The sequence below is a fragment of the Stigmatopora argus genome, chromosome 15, assembly GCF_051989625.1.
Source record: "Stigmatopora argus isolate UIUO_Sarg chromosome 15, RoL_Sarg_1.0, whole genome shotgun sequence".
NCBI lineage: Eukaryota > Metazoa > Chordata > Actinopteri > Syngnathiformes > Syngnathidae > Stigmatopora > Stigmatopora argus.
In genome coordinates this window covers 5,636,893-5,657,931 of record NC_135401.1, presented here as the reverse complement: position 1 = coordinate 5,657,931, position 21,039 = coordinate 5,636,893, and the positions used below count along the sequence as shown (strand labels likewise).

General features: G+C 38.2%; 2 protein-coding genes across 5 annotated transcripts in view; one reads left to right on the top strand and one right to left on the bottom strand.

Annotated features, from left to right (window-relative positions):
- LOC144090365 (uncharacterized protein C14orf132) overlaps window positions 1–18,402 on the bottom strand; it is a 60,749-nt gene extending 42,347 nt beyond the window's left edge. For 3 of the 4 annotated variants that reach the window (XM_077621827.1, XM_077621828.1, XM_077621825.1), the window contains exon 1: window positions 17,994–18,353. The gene's annotated coding sequence lies outside the window, so the exon portion shown is untranslated. The other variant, XM_077621826.1, reaches the window with a different exon arrangement.
- On the top strand, window positions 10,136–14,976 carry tunar (TCL1 upstream neural differentiation-associated RNA). The gene is made up of 3 exons (XM_077621557.1): window positions 10,136–10,160; window positions 10,497–10,689; window positions 14,538–14,976. The coding sequence occupies exons 2-3, from the start codon at window positions 10,660–10,662 to the stop codon at window positions 14,721–14,723; spliced, it is 216 nt and encodes a 71-aa protein (XP_077477683.1). The 5' UTR covers window positions 10,136–10,160; window positions 10,497–10,659; the 3' UTR covers window positions 14,724–14,976.
- Window positions 18,403–21,039: the final 2,637 nt, after the last annotated feature.

Below are 21,039 nucleotides of genomic sequence, written 5' to 3'. Positions count from 1 at the left end.
AGTTGTTGACCTTATCCATCACAACTACTTGTTCTATTTAATGTGAAGCTCGTCTACACTAACTGTGCACAACTTCATATTGGCACAATCAATGAAGCACAGTAGGAGTACGGAGGGAGAACACTGTTTTGAAAACTTGGGCTGACTTCTGCAGAATCCCTTATTAGCACTTGAAAAGGGACATACTGTATAATCACCCTCACAGTCGCTGTTACCGCTTCTGCCTACGTGGACTCCCGAATGGCACAAGCGCTATCAAAAAATGACATTGGATGGGGTCATCGCTGGCTTGGGATTCAAATGGAGCATTAGCATTTGGCTAAGAATAATTACCAGTAACCTTTGACCCTAGTGCATGCCGTGTTCATTCATAAAAGGATGGTTTGTTCAGTAGGTATTCTTCAAGAGTGAAAAGCAAACCAATAAATGTTGTTTTCCCCTTAACTTACATTATACAATATAACGGAGTGTGCAGCTATTTATTTAGTTTCATGCCAACAGATAAATTATTGCCTTCTTGGCAATAATTAGTGCCAGATGATTTTGTGTTTGTCATTGTATTTGGTGAGTTTGTTTTTTTATTTAGAAATATTTATGACTTAAATGTGCAAATTGTTGATATTTTTGGAAGCCAGCAACACTGTTGGGCACAAAAAGATGCCTATAATTTGACAACAAACGCTTTGATGGGTACCCATTAATATTGGAACGCTACAATAAGCCGACATCTGCTCACACAATCAATAGGGTTGGTTGCCATATGTCACATGATAAGCCAACATATTGCACGTTTATGCTGTATCGTAGGTTGTTTGGTCACCAAACAATACAAAACAACAATTACCAAAAAATAGAATCATCGCATATGTCCTTTGTTTTTGTCCAGCGTTAATCATAAAAATAAAAATGTAAAATATCACTGAGTCTATTAAAAGCAGAATAAACAAAGGCTGTCAGCACATTTTACTTGTTTTATGTTTAATACTAATAGACAGCTGTTCCATCCTTTGTTTAACTATTTTCCGCTCTCCTGGATATCCCTTGCATCAATTCCATTTATTTCACTAAATAGAGTGATTCATGGGGGAAATTCGGTTTACATTAGGTTTTTTTCCAATGATACCTTTCCAGTGTTATTTAGGTTTGCTGATAATAGATAGAATGGGTCTGTACTACTTTGTATTGATTTTTGAGTTAGCTGGAAACATGTTTTTTTTTTCATTTTGTGGGCTTGACTGATTTATTTCACTAACTGCACCTCAAATGGCCAATTACAGCACAGCTTAGAGGTCTTCAAAGGCACATTTTAAGATGGATTTATTAAAGGGGTCTTATGTAAGATTTTCACTTCAATTCACTTAAGCGCACTTCATTAAATTGCCTTAATATTTTAATAGACATTAAAGAGACATGTTTTTTTTAAATAGTTCTAACAGTTTTCAGTGGTTAAGCCAATGTCCCGTATTGATAATAGATACAGAGAAGTAGTCGTTCACGTAATTCTTTATGACCACAAATTCTATTCCATACTAAACAATGTAAAACAATGCAGTTTTCTGCTGTCCAATCAAAATATTTAGGTTATTCTCATCACTTGAAGCCTAGTTGCAACTCATGGCTAAGCAAAGAGGGTAACTACAATATGCAGAATCACGTCACGGAGGCAGATTGGCACCATAAAAAGGCAACGAGCAGCTGCTCCTTCGTACCCGGGCGTGCGTCTCAACGTGATGCGGGCCCCTCGTGACATTTTCACCGCCTTCGCATCTCATCAGCCCTGTAATTAATCATTGACCAAACAAGGTGGCGCTTGGAACATCGGCACTTGCCGCATGCCACCGGGTGATGGGTAAACTGTTGCCATGGTGAAGCAACATATCACATACTTTATGTCGCTGTCTAGTGTTCCACCACTGTATTGCACTTCATCGTTCGAGCCCTAGCACGAAACGGTACACGGTCGATTAGTCGCCGGTCTTTTGGTCCCTAATTACATGTCACCGTTGCATTGATATGTTGTGTAAATCGGACATTCTTGAGATAAAAAGTAAACAAGGGGAGAGAGTTTCTTGGTATGAAAAGTGAATATGACAAAGACAACGTTTGAGTAAAATAGATACTTTTTGTCTGTTTGTTGTTTGCCACTTTTCACCTTGTCATGGTGACCTTTAACACAGTGCTCTTTATCTCCGGTTAATGATGAGAGCAGAAGTGGCATGCCAAGCCAGCTTTTAATTTGAACTGAGGGAAATTGTGCAAGGGGAGGGCCAAAAACATGGCTTCACTCCAGGATGAAGCTGTCACAGACTATATCAGGGGAGGTTTGTTGTCACCAAATAACTTTTGACATATTAAAATTAAAAAGCGGGATTACTGCCTTTGCCACAACGAAACTTCCAAGTCAAGCGTACATGCAAGGTCAGATTATTATTGAAGTCGCTGAAGCAGAAAGTTGAAGCAGCGTACCAACTGTATGCGCTCGCTGGGGAAGACGGTGTCAGTTCAAGGCCTTTGAGTCTGCAAGAGTGGAGAAATGCATCTGCTAGCGCTGGAATTATTCATATTTAGACATGCTTACCAGACAATAATAAATTAAAGTAAGCAAAAACAGAGGAGGCGGAGAAAAATGCAAGCCTTTCAGCAGTGTTGGCTAGATGGCCGCTTACATCCATGCCTTTCCTTTTTAATTTATTTTTTTTATCCTGCTCATTTACTATTCATGTCAAGTCACAACCACCAACCCCCTACTCTGCCTTTTGGACCAGGAGGTGGGCAAGATTCTGAGGAGAAGACGAAGGAGAAAAAAGGCAAATACTGTATGAGCCAAAGCATTTCTCCTGTTTGACTTTCACACGGTGCTGATCACTGATCGAGAGCTCTTTGATAGTGACGGACTCGTTTCAACTGTAACACTACAAAGAATCTCTTAGAAATGTCTAAAAAGAACTGCCAAGGCCAAAGAAGGATAATTTAGATCAGGACCAAGTTGGACACCTTTGTATGTGCCTGAATTGATTTTATAAAGATGAATGTCTGCAGATATTTGAGCTCATTTTGATATCGTAAATATTAACTTTGGATTAGTTAGCCTGCCTTGTAAACAGCAGCTGCAAAATCATTATTATACGTGTTCATGGTCGTATTTGTAATCTTTATGCAAATTAAGCCTACTTCTCTCCCACTCTATAAAATATAGAGTGTAACCGCCCACCTGATTCTGCTGAAAGACCGCGCCAAGAGCGCTACTCAGACATCAGCGCGTCTCTAGGAGCCTTCTATAGAGTCTACTGGTGCGACAGATGAAGACTGAAAGCAAATCAATAGAGATCAAGACATAAATGAAGAGTGATTTTAATTAGCTGACTCTTATTGACATGCACTTCCCTCAGCTGTTCGAACTGGTTTCAAGGCCACAGGTCACTTGCTGATCTTCAGCTGTTCATATAACCAAGGGTGACAATATCAATCCAAAGAGGCGTGTTAATGCGGGGCCATCATCTCACTAATGTTAATGGTGGGTAGATTTTCCTTCCCTCTGGAATTTTAATATACAATAAAGCTCCATTCAACAGGGGGCTTTGGTGGGTGAGGTGAACATTGAACGCTGTACAGGCAAAAACCAGTTCAGTTAAGGAAAATATGTTGGTAAATTTTCACTATTCTAAGTATGTATGATATTTAGTGTAGGAAAGGTTTGTAACTAAGGGTTTTGGGGATGCTGGTTAGGGGTTAGGGTTGACAACATTTGCCACAAAAAAAGACAGAGGAACAGTGTTATCTGTTTTCAACAAAATGTCAAATATGCATATATGAAATGAGGTCTAAAAATAGCTGCTAATATTTGAGAACTGATGAGTCGATATCAGTCCAACAATTGACAGATTAAGATAGTCTTACTCATACTGTTTACATGGGATTGTGATAGCAGCTGTCAGAACAGATCCTTGTTACAGTCAGGGTATTCCTCTCATGCATATTTCTTGATACTGTAGAATTTTATTATATATTTTATTGAAATATTGTCCATTAAAATTATGGACTTCTTATCAGTCAGTGAGACACTAACAAATGGAAAGTGTGCGTTTTCACCACTCACAAACACACTCAAAGCTTATCAGTAGTCATGGGACTGAAACAGTTCCTTAGGGGAACTGTCTTCAGAGACACGGATTCTTTGGGGAGTTTTAATTGGTGGCTGGCTAAAAGTAGACTTATTAAAATGACAGCATCGCCTCTTCTTGTGTACCTATACTTGGCCAATTAGTCTTTTTTTCCCCTTTGCCTGTAAATATAGGCAAATAATATTTGCGCGAAGGTTGGCTGGAATCCAGTAGCATTGCTTTGATGCTTTAATTGGCTGCTGTGGTCATATTATTTGGGGGGCAGATGAAACTCAGTGCTTCTGGTCAAAGGAAGCGAGGATGCCATATGCTTTGATCTTGCACCCCCCCAAAGAACAGAGCTAGTGGTCTTATTGGACTTTCAGAAAATTATTACACAAGAGCTACCTAGTACACACTCGAAATCACAAGAGAGTAAGATTAAAAGGATGCTTGAACAAGAACTCCCAAAATTGAGTGGGAACACATACATAGTGTTAAAAATGTAATGGCGGCCTAGTTTTAGAATTTACACTTGGAATCCTTGCAATCCTATTTCGCGTCAGAATAATTCAAATCTGCATTCAACACATCTTTTGAGTTATTTGGATAACCAAATGGTAATGAATAACCATTAGTACAGATCAATATTTACTCCCACTCATACAAAAGAGAAGGCATGTTTAATATATTAAATGATTCTAATAACTGCAAGTACAGCCCTTCCACAATTGCACTTTTACCCACAGAGGAATGAGCTTAAAAGGGGTATTGATGGAAAACAAAATGGGATCCCACGAACAGGCTCCAACCGTCTTCAAAGTTGATGAGCCCAGATTGCTAATGTCTGACATTTTGTTTCTGGGAGTGCAAAAGGAGTTGATGCCAAAGCAAAACCGTGGAGATTCCTTATATCATTTCAATTCCTCAATCCCTCCGTTCAATATCGCTACCATCCTGTTTCACATGATAATACCGACTCCCCCGCTTATGAATGGGTCATTCAATAGACAGACTTGGTTGGCGATAGGAAGGACGCAGCCTCTTAAAGAACAATAAAATGTACGTATGTGAGGGATAAAAGAGAAGTGGCATATTTCCTCAAGAAGGGGACCCTTTTGAATGTCGGAATAATCCCTCAGTGTTCTTTTTGTTGCAAGATAATGATCTGGTTCTCACTGGCGCGGTGTCCTACTTGGCCTACTTATCTTGCTTTAACATAGTTGTGTTGGCAGTGTAATCATCGTTTGATCTAGGACTAATGCAGTTGTGTCCTTGATTATTAGACTTATTATTTACTCGCTAGAAGTCGGGTTAGGGAAGGAGACTTTTTATTGCATCAACATGAGAAAATCTTTGTAAACTTGCATAGAAAGGAGGTGAGGGGGCGGAGTTCGCTGGGGCGATCAGGCCCATTACCGAATCAATATTTTTCTAAACATTTGAGAAAGGACAGCATGTAAAGTTCCTGACATCTCCATTTTGAATAGCCTTGAGCTGTGAGACTGTTGTTTTTGTATTCTGCACATGATTTATTGCTAGTACCTTCTGTTCCATCCAGACCTCATAAGAGTGAGAGAAAGTGACAGAGCGCTAGAGAGAAATCGAGAGAAAGAATGCTGTCAGGAAACAAAGTGAGGACGGCTCATTTCGATTAATCAACAGTGATTCACCAGCGTGGATATTTCCAACACGTTGTCATTTGTTTCCATCAATTCTGCTAAAGAATAAAAGACTCTGCACAAATGTATGTTTCATAACGTGAGTGAGCATCTTGCAAGAAATTCTTTTTCTTGACAAATTATTAACACTGCCTTTCATAGAGAAACAATCGCGCATAATGAAGTGTTGCAATGCGTGCTCGTTCTAATGCGGAATTTGACAATGAATTAAAACTTTATGCTGTTCTTGAAAACACAGCCCTTCGACACAACCATAACTTCATCTTAATCAAGAAATAATTAAAGCTGCCAGCAGTGATGAATGGGCCCATTTTATTAATTATACAAACACAAAAGTATTAAATGTTTACGGCAAATTATCGAGATAAAGAGATTTCCTTAAAAATACAACAAATTGGGACCCTATCTACTCAGTTGCAGCTGCTGACCCCACCAAAACACAAGGTGATGTTATTTTGGGTAGCAAAATAGTACTCTAATGATTGTGTTAACTGATTCAGGTTACTTCCCAGCTGGGATCGGAGAACGGACATTGTATATAGTTAAAATGTCAAGTTTCCGGGAAGAATTTCTCAAGAATAACTACTCAAGATGTTGTTTATGTATCACATTCATCTAACTGAACAAAAGCTGATCTCCAAGAACCTTCTTCTGAACAACCCAAGCATCAAAACTTTCTATTTTGCTGTCTGTTTGCACCTCTCCCTAAATGGAATACATTTGAATCTAGATTGATTGCTTAAATCAAAAGCCGTACAAGCGATACAGATTTTCTCGTACACTTTCATATTAACTTCTTAAAGCCCTCATTAGTTTCCACTGCCGCAAAGATCATTTTCCAGCGGGATGTGTGGCACAACAGACAAAAGATCTCTAGAGAAGTGGGGAATGTGCAGAGGTCTGGTGGAGCCTCATTACTTCCTGTTACCGACATGTCGCAAACGGATGGCAGTGAAGCTGATTGAACATTTTGGGGGTGTCCTATTCTTTCTGCTACTTTGACAGACAGACAGACGTTACTCTGGTTTGAATGCAGCTATAATCTCCAACTATCTTTTAAGCCAGGTGTTCTCAAACAATTCAAATGAAATTCAGATTCAAGGGGTGACTGCATCATAAACCCAATGGCGTTTAGAACGTAACCGTAAATACCATGACACTTTTTAAAGCTGAAATAATTATGGCCTGGTAAACGTATCAATGCCAGTCGTTTTCAAAAACTGAAAATGTTATGATATGCAGCTTTTAAGACAGTCCGTGATGTAGTACTGCTGTCGGCCTCTAAACAAAAGGTTTTTCAAATAGGTTTCAAAGGCATATCTTATTGTTGTTACTATTATTATCAATATATCTTGTGGGTTGCTCTAGCAAATCCCGGCATGAACGTATTTCTTACAACATTGATGGAATATATGAAGTTCACTTACTAATAAAATAAGGTCGCTTATAAAATTATTACATTAACGGTAAAAAAAATTCATGCTCGACAAGGCATACATGGCCGACTGGTAAAATCCTGAACCGAGGTCAAATCTGACTTCCAGTGCACATGTGGTGTCTTATTTGATTACCAAGCTGTACATTTAATAATTGTAATTGAATAAAAAAAAATGTCCAGTCCTGCGTTGGCCGCTGCCTGCATTAGCCAATCAAGCCTAAAAGCATTACTTCAAGTCATTCTGAGTGATTTTGTCTTTTCAGTGTGTGCCGCAGTTCTATTTTTATTTTATTCAATTGTATCAGATTTGAGGACACCTCCATCAAAAGTCAATCTTTAATAGCTTTCCCTGCGTCCCATTTCTCCTTCCGCGTGCCTCCTTTGGAATGCTTTTATGCTGTCCAGTCTACACTTGACACTCATCTGTCTCTAAGCAGAACACAAAGAAAATGTAAAATTGTTGAATTTGTTTTTCCATTCATCTCTGCCTCCTCTGCGAAACCGGTCATGTTTTCGTCTGTTATGAATTATGGTGCACAATTTTACCAATTGTTATAGTGGACTTGGGAATCTCAAAATGAATAAAAATAAATAAATAAAAATTAAATTTCCAGATTGTGGTATTGCTAAATCCAGTACCACGAGCACCATGGTGCCGGTTTTCCATAATTTTCATTTTTAAATATTTTTTCATCTTAAAAGGCAGAAATCGTTAAATCAGGTGACTAAAGTTGTCACCAAATTAGGTTTAACCAAGTCAAAGACAAGGCATTTATTAAAAATGAGCCAAACAACTCCCAATTCCCAGTTGTGGACCGAATGAAAAGAGTGATTAAGTAGATGAAGTTACAAGTGGCAGTGCGTGTTTCCACACTAATATTAGCTTGTTAGAAGCAAAGGCAGCGTGACACAGAGTTTTCAGCATGTTTTCAGAACACTTTGCAGATCCGCATACAAAATTTGATGGAAACCAAAATTAATTGTTACAAGTGTTCTTGCAGACAGCAACACTGTGAGGCATCAAATTATGCACACCAACGGCATCACTTCGCAGGGGGGAAATCATCCTTTTACATTTCCATTTTTATTGTTGTAGATTGCAGGTCATTTGTTACGCAAAGTGACCATGCAGACTAGTTTGTTGTCAACGGTTTGACGTTTCAAACATCCACTGGCTTTTTGCCAGGGGAATTCTTTAGCTCAAACATGCAAAGGATTGTTTTTATGTTGAATTTGTGGTCCTAATTTACATGCTTGCTTATTCGCGCATGTGTCAATTTAATATTCTGGTCAGTCCCAGAAGAAATTGTGTTAAGTAGTATATTGATTTTTTGGGTGAAGAAGCAAGGTTTGTTCAAACTAATTCGGGCAATGTTATTATTGCAAAAATACATAGAAAAGTTAAATCTGTTGGGATTTTATGTTAAAATTCAAGATGATTTTTTAAAATGACCTTTTTCCTAATTGTTTTAGTACTTTTTTTCCCAATTTTCCATAATATACGTCAGGTTGTCGATGAATGGATCAATACGTTTGCTGGTTTAATTCCATTTAAAAATAAACTGTCTTCATCTACACTTTGGCCTTTTAAGACTAATAAAACTCTTAAAATCAATGAACAGATAAAAAAAATTGACTTAGGCTCACATAAAAGGACCCATTCTTAGTTTTCAACATTCTTTTGTAAATTATAGAATAATGATTTTGGTTCTGTTTACAATTATTAGATGACCAAATGTTGCAACTAGCAACATGTTTAAATTATGATCCATCCGCACAGTTATAAAACATACAAAAATACGTTTATGAAGCCGTAATTGGAGAAGACTGCGGCATTTGGATGTTATTTGATTTTGCAGGAACAAAACGGCCTGTCCCAAAGAGGCTGCTATTACCTTTAGTGTGAACTGATGAAGAACAATAAATATTCAAGGCGTGAAAGTGTCTTAAAATGAGAAATGTTCCGTCTGTCCTCCGTGTGAGTCATGTCTTTTCTTTTTCTTGGGAGACAAACATTGAATATCTCGTAGAGGTGAGATGAGGCAAACGAGAAGAGGACGGCATATTCGTCCTTGTCTTTCATTGTCTTGGAAAATAACCGGGATGTGTCCCGTCTCTCATAATTTCAATGATTGCTAATGGCATGGTTTAATTCAAGTGAGACAATATCATGTATACAAAATGTATGTGAAGATTGACATTTAAAAAACTGATTATTTTCTCTGCCATTTAAAATTGTTGAACTACACATGATTTAGTTTTTACATTTAAGACCTGTAAGTCCTAATAGGTCAAGTTCATATTGTTGGTCATAAAAAATAAATACAAAACATTAAAAATAATATTTATATTTTAAACACTAATAATTGGTATTATGGTAAATGTATTATTAATTAAATGTCAGTAAATTCAAAATTGATGAAATTAAAATGAGTAAGAATATAAAATCATAATTCCTGCATTGACATTTTAATTTGGCGAGTGGTTCCACCTCACTATTCTGAGATTGAGGGTTCAAACCCCGGGTTTCAACTTTCCTGTGTGTTGTCTCTTTTGTAGCCATGAATTTTCTCCGGGTACTCCACTTTCTTACTACATCCCAAAAACACGCGCTTTATGCTGGTTGAACACTCTAAATTCTCCCTAGGTATGACTGACAGTATGAATATGAATGGTTGTTCTTCTTCTTGTGCTCTGCGATTGGCTGCCGCCCAATTCTGGGCGTCCCCACCCTACACTCCATAATTGGCTGGGTTGGGCTACAGCATCCCAACGACACTTGTGAGGATAAGCGTTACGGTAAATGAAATTTAGAGTACACACACACAAAGGCAAAAGTCCTCCAAACATACTAGAGGAGACCCCAGAGAGAGAGAGCACGAGAGAGAGAGACTCTCACATGTATGTTGCCGGGCAACCGCGGCTGCATTAATATGCGGGGTGAGTGAGGGAGAGGGAAAGTGAGGGAGAGGAAGAGTAGGGGGATGCCTCTTGTCGGCAAACGGCGCGAGGTGATGGGTACCCTTCGCAGCACTCTTGACAAAAGCTGCTAAAAAGGGGAAGGTTAAAAGTTGGATTTGTTTGACTGAGAAGAGGATACAAACTGAAATATTAGTTGGATTTGTTTTTGTTTGTTTGATTGTTTGCAGAAGTGAGACGAAAGAGACGGACGGACGGACGGACGAAGGTGTTCACATGAGATATCGCCGCTCTCTTTCTCCCACCCACATCAAAGAGTCATCCATTCTTCAACTTGACATCATTTTTTCCACTCAGACAAGAAGACGGAGAAGCGTTTGCGCTTTCAAGCTTCAGCAAGTTGAGAGATGAAGAGTCGAGCGGTTCACTCGGGCGACAGGCGAGCACCCCACTGAAGCATGAGTGGGGTCCGCTCTCACTTTAGTTGTCTGTGCGCTCCTGGGAAGTGTCCACCACCAGCATGTCCATATTATTCCTGATACTTTGCAAGGTAGGTCTGCATCTTCAACACTCCTCCATCCACATGACTTGGATTTATTCATGATGTGGGGGGGTATGTATACTTTATAAAAGACGGCAAGAGGGGGGCTTTCCAGGCTCAGTTGTTTTAATGTGAATCATTCATAGAGGTGGTCCCAAAAAAACCGCTAGATGCTGCTGCGCTCAATTGTTTCCCCGGGGTTATGCCCGTCATGTTATGCGTACTCTTAACAGGTTAAAGTGCCTCTTACGTAATGGCGACAACGACTTTAATTGAGGTCTGACTCTCGGCGCTTCTTTTGCACCCTTTTCTTCTGCTGTATGTTTTTAAAGCAGGTTTTGACCTTGGAGGACTGGCGCTCCAATATGGCCTCACGGGTCAAATCCTTAGGAATGGCAAGAATTCCTTCCAAACATGAATGAAACAACATAAACGGTGACCTGTGAGGATAGTAAATAAGTTAAGATAATGATAATGTCTGAAAAGGGTGAAGATGGTCTTTGGTTTTGTGTGGTTGTTACTTGTTATCAAATGAGTTTGCAACATTTATCTTCGGTTTCACTTAAAAAATTCCCTTCATGCTGACGTTCACACCTAAAAGATCATTTTGATGAACATGGATGCTTTTGTAATGTGGGAGGAGTCCGAATATTTTGTGCACATAGGAATGCCAGGGCCAAGGCCTCAACCTCAACACTAAGCTAAACTGTCTTCCAGTAATACAATATTGTTTGATAGTTTTTGAAAAATAAATAAAAGGCATCAATAAGGATTAAAATGTAGTTGTATGTAGAATAGGATCAGAATAAGAATGGGTGAGTGATGGAAATGTGTTATCTGGGATTGGTTTAGGTCAATTAAAAGCTATTTTTAAGCATCCAATTAAGTGTCCTGTGTATCGTAATCCTTTTTTTATATTCATGGCTCAGTGATTACAATTATTGGTGTGGTTTTTCAGTGGGATTTGTTCCCATTTGTGAGCCATTCCACTGAAACCAGACGTTTCTCATCTATTGTCCAAATGAGGTATGATGCAATCCACTGGCAATGTGTGTATTTTTCATCAGCATTTTTAGGGCTTTTTTTAATGGTTTAAAAAAAGGCCAATATGTTGCTTCATTTATTAAAGTTTTCTCAGATGTTGTATCTATTATTCTTCAGTTTATTCATTCATTTTCCATAACGCTTATCCCCACAAGGGTTGTAGGGGGGTGCTGGAGCCTATCCCAGCCAACTATGGACACCAGGTGGGAGACACTATGAATTGGGGGCCAGCAAATCACAAGGCTCAAGGAGACAGGCAGCCATTCATGCTTGCACTCATAACTAAGGGCAATGTAGAGTGTTCAACCAGCCAACCCTGCATGTTTTTGGGATGTGGGAGGAAACCAGAGTACCTGGAGAAAACCCACACAAGCCCAGGGAAGCCCAAACTCCACACAGGAAAGTCAAAATCTACCTGGAATTGAAACCCTCAATCTGAGAAATGTGAAGCTGACGCACTAACCACTCGTCAACATAACTAAAATATATTTATTATTTAATATTCATGGATTCCCTCAAGACTTGAGAATTAAAAATATCTTGGAAGAGCGAAAAAATTAATCACTTTTTGACACTTTGGTTAAAGAAAAACACAATTTCTCAGTGTTTTGTGCCATTCTTAAAATGCTTTAAAATAGTGTACACAAAATTGACCACTTGTTGTATCTCAAGGCTGAGGAATCAGCATTGTATGTGGGAAAAGAGCTTAACATGAATTGTAAATGGAAGTCATTGCCATATCTTGAGATCAGATTTCTACCTGAATCAAATCATTTGTCATTCTAAGGTTTTTCAAAATAATGTTAAACTATTTTAAAGTCTAAACAATGAGTACAGGCAATCGAAAAGAACGCCATTCATAATTCCACTTGACGATACGAGGCGCTTTCTAATGTTAAAGTATGTAGTGGTGGGGGGGGGGTGCACCTGCATGCGCATTCCGCGACGCCAAAAGTGAGCGTGCCTTGTCAAGGCGCGTTAGCATCTGGCCCCCTTGTTTGACATGCTGGCGATTATTCACGTGGCAAACGGTTTCACTCTCCACTGATCTGTGGTGGTTGGCTTGTATTAAGTGAGTGCGAGAGTTGGGATTTATCGTTTGAGGTCTGGCATCACTTCCTATGTCTGCTCTTTTAATTTTTTTTATCTTGTTATGTTTGGCTTGAAAACGCCCGCGGGCTGGTTGTTGCACAGGTGCAGGTGCAATCCCAGTCTCACAATAATAACTCAGGGAAAATGAAAAAGGCTGCAATGCTGAGCGGCCTTGATAGCGACAGCCCGGATTAATCAGGCATAAAAGCGTTCAAATGAGCTGTTGAGCGACAGCGGCAATCAATAGCGAGAGATAACCGAATCCTTCTTACTTCTTGTGGATGGGGCAAAGTCAAATAACTAATCAATTGAAGCCGTTGCCGGAGGCGGAAAATGATCTTCCTGCTCCCTATGGTCATAAGGAGGCAACTTTTTTTTCTCCATTAGGGGCCCCAAATGTAGTTGTGAAATATGAAGCAATCAAGCAAATGTGTGGAACTATTATTGGCTGTCCCACATCATTTCTTTGTTTAATAACGTAGCCTTTATTGAGACAGCACACATTCTGAATTTGATTGGTTCCACTAAGACCAGATGCTTCTTACATAGTGCCAAAATGTGAAAATGTGGCCTGTATGTTTTATTAAATATTAGGCAGATCTTTTAAACTATTATATATTTCAATTCTAGCCCTAAAAAAAACACTCAGGTCAAGGTGTGCACCCTAAAGTTGTATTTAACACAGATTTCATTTTTTAGCTCTATTTGCACTATTTTGGGGGATTTTGTAAGAAAAACATCCGTTTTTTTTTTTTCTTTTTCAGATTTGATGTAAAGTCATCAAATTTTACAGATAAAAACTGATTATTGAGAGAATTTTAAGTTGGTTTTAAATATTTTCTGTGATATTCTGATTATTTCTTTCTTTTTTTTAAATCAGTAAATTATTTCATATTTTTAGGGAAACTTCACAGATAATAAAAGAGAGAGAAAGGAAAAGACAACAAATTAGCACCAAAAAAATCAGCAAGTTGTCCACTTTCTGTGCTATTTTTAATCCTCTAAAAACTTAGAAGCTTTTGCTGTCACTAGTCGTCCTGTACAACCCACTGACCAGCAAAAAGAAAATATGTTTTTCTTGAGAGGTTTTGAATGCTAACTTCCACAAGATGCTGCCCCTCTGGGATACAAAACACCGTTACTTTTTCAACCTACTCCACCATCGGCTGCATAAAAGACTCAACTAATTGAAACATAGCGGTGTGCCGTTATTTTTAATAGCTGCAATGAACATGTATAGAACGTCCTTTTTAGATGGGATTCCTCAGGGTACGTTCAAGTCTAAGCTATGTTGAATAAATGTTTCTTTGGTGTGCTTTTTGTGCACGCTTAGATGGGGGCAGATGTCTGATATTCTATTAAAGAAAAACGCCTCCACGTAATTTATTTTTGATGGGAAAATATTTTGCGCAGTCGTGAATAAAACATGGCAGCGCAGAGGCAACCATGACACACTGTGTAACATTCGAGAGGCAAGATGACAGCCAAATTATTTATTTACTATTTATAGATTGGGGTCAATGGCTGTGTGTGGGTGGGTGGGTGTGTCCAAGATCTGTTCGACAATAACAACAACAAAAGAGCATGATGACTTCAATGTTTTTTGTTCCAACTGCAAAGTGTTCTGTGAGGGCAAAAACTTGAAATTTGAAAATGGTTTTCTTCAAAAATGTTGTATTTGTTTCTGCAATATTCCCAAAAGTATTCCTCCTGTATTTCAGACTGGTGTGAAATTCAAACTCCAGATGCTTCCAGGGAAAATGGTCAACGCTGTCTACAGTGACGAAGAAAGAGGAAGCCAAGACAAGGAAAGCAAGGAAGAAACCATTCTGGCCATGTTGGGCATTATCGGCACTGTTCTTAACTTGCTGGTCATCATTTTTGTTTACATCTACACGACGTTGTAGAGCAGCTCCTCGCCGAGAAAAACGATGACGACCGAGAGATGGTGGCAAAGAAAAAAAAAAGAATTGGATCAAAAAGGACTGCAAATACTTTGGGAAAACGTTTTTTTTCTATAACTGAATATTCTTAAAGATGTGTTTCAGATCTGCATCTGCGAAATTTACAGAGAGACTTTTTCTATAAGAGTTTCTTATTCATTCGTTCATTTTCCAAACTGCTTATCCTCACAAGGGTCATGCGGGGTGCTGGAGTCTATCCCAACCAATTATGGGCACCATACGAACAACCATTCACTCTTACACTCACTCACATCTAGGGGCAATTTAGAGTGTTCAACCAACCTTGCACGCATGTTTTTGGAATGTGGGAGGAAACCGGAGTACCCGGAAAAAAAAAACCATGCAAGCCTGGCGAGAACATGCAAACTCCACAGTGAGGACAAACCTGGGATCGAACCTTCGACCCCAGAACTTTGAGGCCGACGCACTAACCACTATCAGCGGACCGCAAGTTTCCTAATAAAACCAAAATTATGTCATTTTAAACAAACTTGGACTTGAAGAGAGCGGATCAATTTTTAGTTTTCTGACATTATTATTCACAAATCAAAACCCTAGATTATGTGAGCGTGTTTTATTTCACTCTAAAGATAAATCTTACAGAACTGTTATTTACATTTGATGTGGAATACATTTGAACTTTTGTTTTATTACTGTTAACCCATTTTTAATATTTAAGCAGTGTTGAAGTTCAAGCCGTGCATTATGTTACTGTGGCCAAAATGACCTAAAAGCTTGGATTTGTCATTCATAAAGATGTTTTGAATTTTTTCTTTTAACAAAATGTGTAGTTCAACTTGTTCTTTTAATTAGAACTCTATTTTAATTATTGGTGTAGAGCATGCAGAAAAGCTATTGAGGGTCATCAGGAGAACTTCATCAAAAAAATCATGATTTCAAAGTGCCTGAGATCTTTGTGTCTCACTCGCCCAAACTTTACTGCTAAAATTGAGAATAGCGCTGGATTCGACCCCTCCACTAACGTGGATCGTTAAATTATTCCTACTAAAAAAGACAAGCTTACTGAGCACACAGTATTCTGAATGTATTGCAATTGATTGGTTGAGCTATCTTTCCCCAAATCAATTCACACTATTCTGCTTGTACTCTTTAAGTGTATGGTATCATATAGCTCTTCTTGACTTGTAAGCAGCTAAGTTTTTTTTCATAATTAAATCTTTTTGTAAAGAATAACATCCGAGGAATAAAGTAATCTTGGTGTATGAGGATTTACTGGCTGATTATTTCTTCTGATTCCAATAGCCTCTCATGCTAGAATCAACAAAGCCACTATTTGTCATGAGTTTTACGATACATAACTCCAGAGATCACGTTTAAGCTTAACTTTGACAACTCTATATGCATATATCCATATAACTTTGCGATCTGTGAAACAAAAGATGGAAGAGCTGCAAATCCGTTTGCAGGATTGAGCGCAATAGAGCAATGCAGTACACTCCAAATCCCTCTTAGCAAATTCAATTCAATGTTTTCCTGTTTTTGTGTACCTTCTTTTAAACTCACGTTTACAAATCAGAAGCATTTATCGTTTATTCTGTCTGGAAACACGTAAATTAATCCCTTTTAGTGGGAGAAAGTCTTTTTCTAAGAGTGCAAATTAACATGAACAAGAAGATGTTTAAGGCACCCCAGCTGCTAAAATTCACACATGCCCTTCAGCTGCCTTTAAACTCTGTTTCACCTGGACCCAGCAGGCGCACACTTGACAATCACTATGAGCTAGAACAAGCAGAATGCTAATGTGAGTGAGAAAACGTTTAGAAAGCATTGGAGATGCCAAAAATAATTCCATGTTGTTTCTGTTTTGCATACTTACTGTTTTGTTTAAAGTGTATATGACACATGCCAAATCTGAATGACATTCATTCATTTTACATCTCGCTTTTCCTCACAAGGATCGCGGGGGATGCTGCAGCCTATCCCAGCACCCTGAATTGGTGGCCAGCCAATCACAGGGCACTCGCAAAAGTATATTTTTTATTAATGAGCAAAGGCGATGCGAAGAGCAAGAAATTAATTCATTAAAAAATACTAATCAGCAAAAAGTTGACAAAATAATCATAAAAAGTACAAACGAATGAATATGTATGGGGTCATTTATTATTAATTTCCAGTTGGCATTGCTAGTTGAAGAGTCATTTGTTATGCTTTCAGATGTTTTAGCACTTTATTTTGGTGATTATACAATACTTATTGAAAGAAGTTGAAGATGTGTAAATATATTTCAATCTCATTAAAGTATATGTGATCTTTAGTTTTAGTTTGTCATCAGTAAGTTTAAAAATGAAAATAGTCAGTGACTTGGATTCACCATAGTGTGATCATGTCAGTTGATTTTGTTGTTTTAATATTATGCTTCAAAATATTCGGTGGGCCATCTGGTCTGAAAATGTCAATATGACATAAAGGTGATTATTGTAGTGATTATTGTTTTTCTATTGGAGTGATGATTTAATTGCTGTTAGCAAAACACTTTGCATGTGTTTTATTGTGAAGGAGGGGTTGGACACTTACCTCGAAATTAAAACATTGTTTTGTATGGGGAAGAAAGTGTTATGGTGAATAATATGGTTTTGATTGTATTTGTTTGTGTGTGCGTGTGTGTCTGTTTTGGCATGTCACTGGTAGGTGGGGCTCTTGGACTATCAGTTTAAAATGTTTGCTCTGCGTGTCTAATTATACAACACCATCAGGTAGCCTAAAGCAAAATATCCTAAATATTCTAAAACAGGGGTGGGCAGAGGAAGGGCTGTTTATGTGCAGGTTTTATTTCCATGCTGACATCTTAAATGTTTGTGCAGAAACAAAAAGCACCTGACTGCAATCCACTAAATAATTGCACTTGCAGCACACCAGATTGGTTTAAAAAAGTGTCCTGTTGATCAGTTGGGCTGGTATAGTTGATAAATACTATATGTAGATTCCCAATTTTGCTGCAACTTTGCATAATCTTCCATCACAGATAAACTCAACTATGAAATAGTTCAAAAAAACTTGCAAAAATTCAAAGGGTTTGAATCGATGATCCTATGCCTATAAAACGCCATTTCATACACATTTATGGGCATCATATTGGGAAAAAACTACTTACACAAAAATATGCGAAACTAAAACCTGCATGCAAAATCATGGAATATAAATAACGCGCATCATGATCCCAGTATGACAGATCATAAAAAAGACAAAACTCACTCAGATTTTCTTTCCACGCCCGTTGATCCATGGCTGCCGACTTCCTTTAAGAATGTTTGTTTTCCTCGGAAGCTGTGTCCACCGACGATAAGAGTTGTTTCTCAACTTTTCGCAGGCGAAGAGGGTCGAAAGTCGCCCCGGACGATGCGTCAGGCGGCCCGGACGCGACACGCGTGTCAGTCCGTGAAACGTGGTCAGTCGGATTTGTCGCGCAGAACATCAACATTTGGCAATCTAACGAGGCTCAAAGCACTTTACCTGATGTACAAACAAAAGCCTGCTCCATATAGAATTAATACTACGCAAAAAAATAAAGTAAGAATTCAGTAAAACGCTTATAGTATTTGAATTAAAACTATTAGTCCTACTGACGTCAATTCCGGGTTCTTCCATCATCTGGACTCTCGAGGGAAAATTCTTCCCCGGTGATAATAATTTGGACTAATTATTTACTTTTACAATTCTTCATGCTAAGATTTTTATTCACAAACAAAAGTTATCTAAAATACTTCAAATATTTGATTTTTTTCCAATCAGAAGTGTATGATGATTATTTATACACCGAAATCAATAAAACTAACAATCAAAACAAATAAAACACACAAAATTGAAAATAAATAGGATTTTTTTCTGCAGTCACTGGTTTAAAAAAAATGCCATACTGTGTATATTGTATTTTTGATTACTGTCTATTATTTATATGTCTTAGCGCTGCAACCAATAATGATTATACATAAATAAATGAGATATATAAATATGTATCTCAGTAACTGTCAGTTGTGTTTATGACTGTTTGTTTATTGCAATTAAAATTTGAAATGAGGAGAAAAAAAAGACCCTTGAGTGGAAATTACTCATTTGGATGGGTTAAAAAGTTAAAGAGACATTCATTTGCCTATGACAATCCCATTACCATTTCAGTATTAAACACAGTCCTTTCATTATTGACAGAATGTGGATGAAAATAATTGGACCTGACTGTGAAAAAGGGTCAAACATATGATCTGTCTCTCCTGCTGCTGTAATTCAATCCGAGCGATGTCTTTGAAAAGTAGATTCCCTTAAAAGCATTTCTTTTTTTCAACATGACCTTAAGGTAGCAAGCAGACATAAAACATGCATCGAAAAATGTGATGCAATTTCATCGCCGTGGGTTTCAACAATTGGCTGAAGAGCAGATGGGCGACGAGTCGCTATCTGTGGTGTGCCATCTAATGTCCACATGCACTTTTCAGATGGATTGCACCATCGTTCTTGTTAACTAAGATACTGAGGATCACAAAGCAGCTCCAATATTAAAGAAACAACAAAACAATTATTGTAGAGATGGAACAACAAAAAAGGTGCTATGCACATCATTGTTTCAACTGTATAATATTAACTGATAACCAAAGTGGAAGTAAATTACAATTAAAATTGTTGCTCATGTTAAAATTATTATTAAAATGACAATAAATACTTTCAAGGTCAAAAGTATATCTGGTGCCTAGTAAGTGTACCATCTGGTAGCACGTGAAAAAATATTTTTATGGCATCTCTAACCTTGAAACGTCATTTGTTGATCCCAAAGTAAACTAAAGATGCCCAGTAATCTTTTCACCATCTGTCCATGACCCACCCTAAATATTTCACTAATAGATCCTGACCCACCAGTTGACAATCACTGCACTAAATTATTAGAACTTCTTTTGTCATGTGGAGATCTGTCCCGAAACCCAATTTCCTGAAAATCAACCCATTCAAATAATGGATTATCTGCGTCCTTGGTGTGAGTTACTTACAAAACACTGATCTCAGAAGTTGGTGGTGGGCACCACAAAAATAACGAATGCCCACCCTCCCCTAGGCATGCTTAGTTTTTCAATCAGAGATGAAAGTAAGTACTGCTGTCAAAAGAAGTGAGGAGAGGATGACAGCCTTCCAAGGAATAACAACCACAGGCGAAGATGTAAAAGATTAATGAGTGGACGGCGTCAAGAACAAATCACTCACATAAAAGCTCCGTCAACACTTGTAACGTGACATCCCGCCCGTACCCCCAACCTTGGCATCAAAACACCCGTGCGTCTCACAACCTGTCATCATTTCCGTCTTTGCTGCACTACATAAAAGTGAAGATGGACTTCAAATGTGACCACTAATTAATGTTAAAATGAATGATAAAATGGGTGTACATTGAGGTATGATGACACAACTTGCAATTTTTTGGTCAATTTTTTTTGCGTTTGCTTTTCAGCTTGAAGCACATTTTAAGTGCTAATGAGAAGAGGCAGGTGATGTGCAATGAATTAAAGTTTAAGATCATGAAAAAATGCTCGCAAACTGTGTAGCAAATGATTCGTATTGTAATAATTCCAATTAATGCACAACTATGAATTAGAAAAATATAACTATAAAAATACAGTCATTTCTATACTGTGGATTGTAGTCCATGAAAAGATGGGGATGCCCCTGAAAGCACGATAAGCTTGGTGAAAAAGGCCGGTTTTTTTTTCAAATGTAAGATAAGTGCCTTTCTGGGAAACGATGTACCCAATCAAAGCAGCCCAAGTTGCCTTTTGCACAAAATCTGATGGTCCAGCTTGAGAAAATGGACAGGAGGGCCATCAAGACTGCCTTTCGTGGGATCAGATTGTTACATTTGGATCAGGATTGGTCTGCGAAGTGACAGACGACAAAAGGTCAACCACGAAGAGTCCTCAGCAGCGCGCGACGATTAAAAGGCCGCCGTGACCTTCAGGGAATGGCGTTAGTGGAGAGGGAGAATTATGATGAGGAGGGAGGCTGCAGGGCAAAGTAAATGGTAACGCAATGCTGTAATTAGCCAGCTTTTGTATTCACGATTTTGCGATGGTGAAAGGCTCAAATTCGAGCTCATTCATCGTAATGAGATGACAAAAACACCCCAAATATAAACTTACACAAAGTTTACATTTGGAAATTTTCCAGGAATCAATAAGATGCAGGCTGTCTTTTTCCAATGGCTAAAACATTGCATTTTCAAAATGCTACTCTACAGTTTTAGTCCCACACATTATTCCCACAA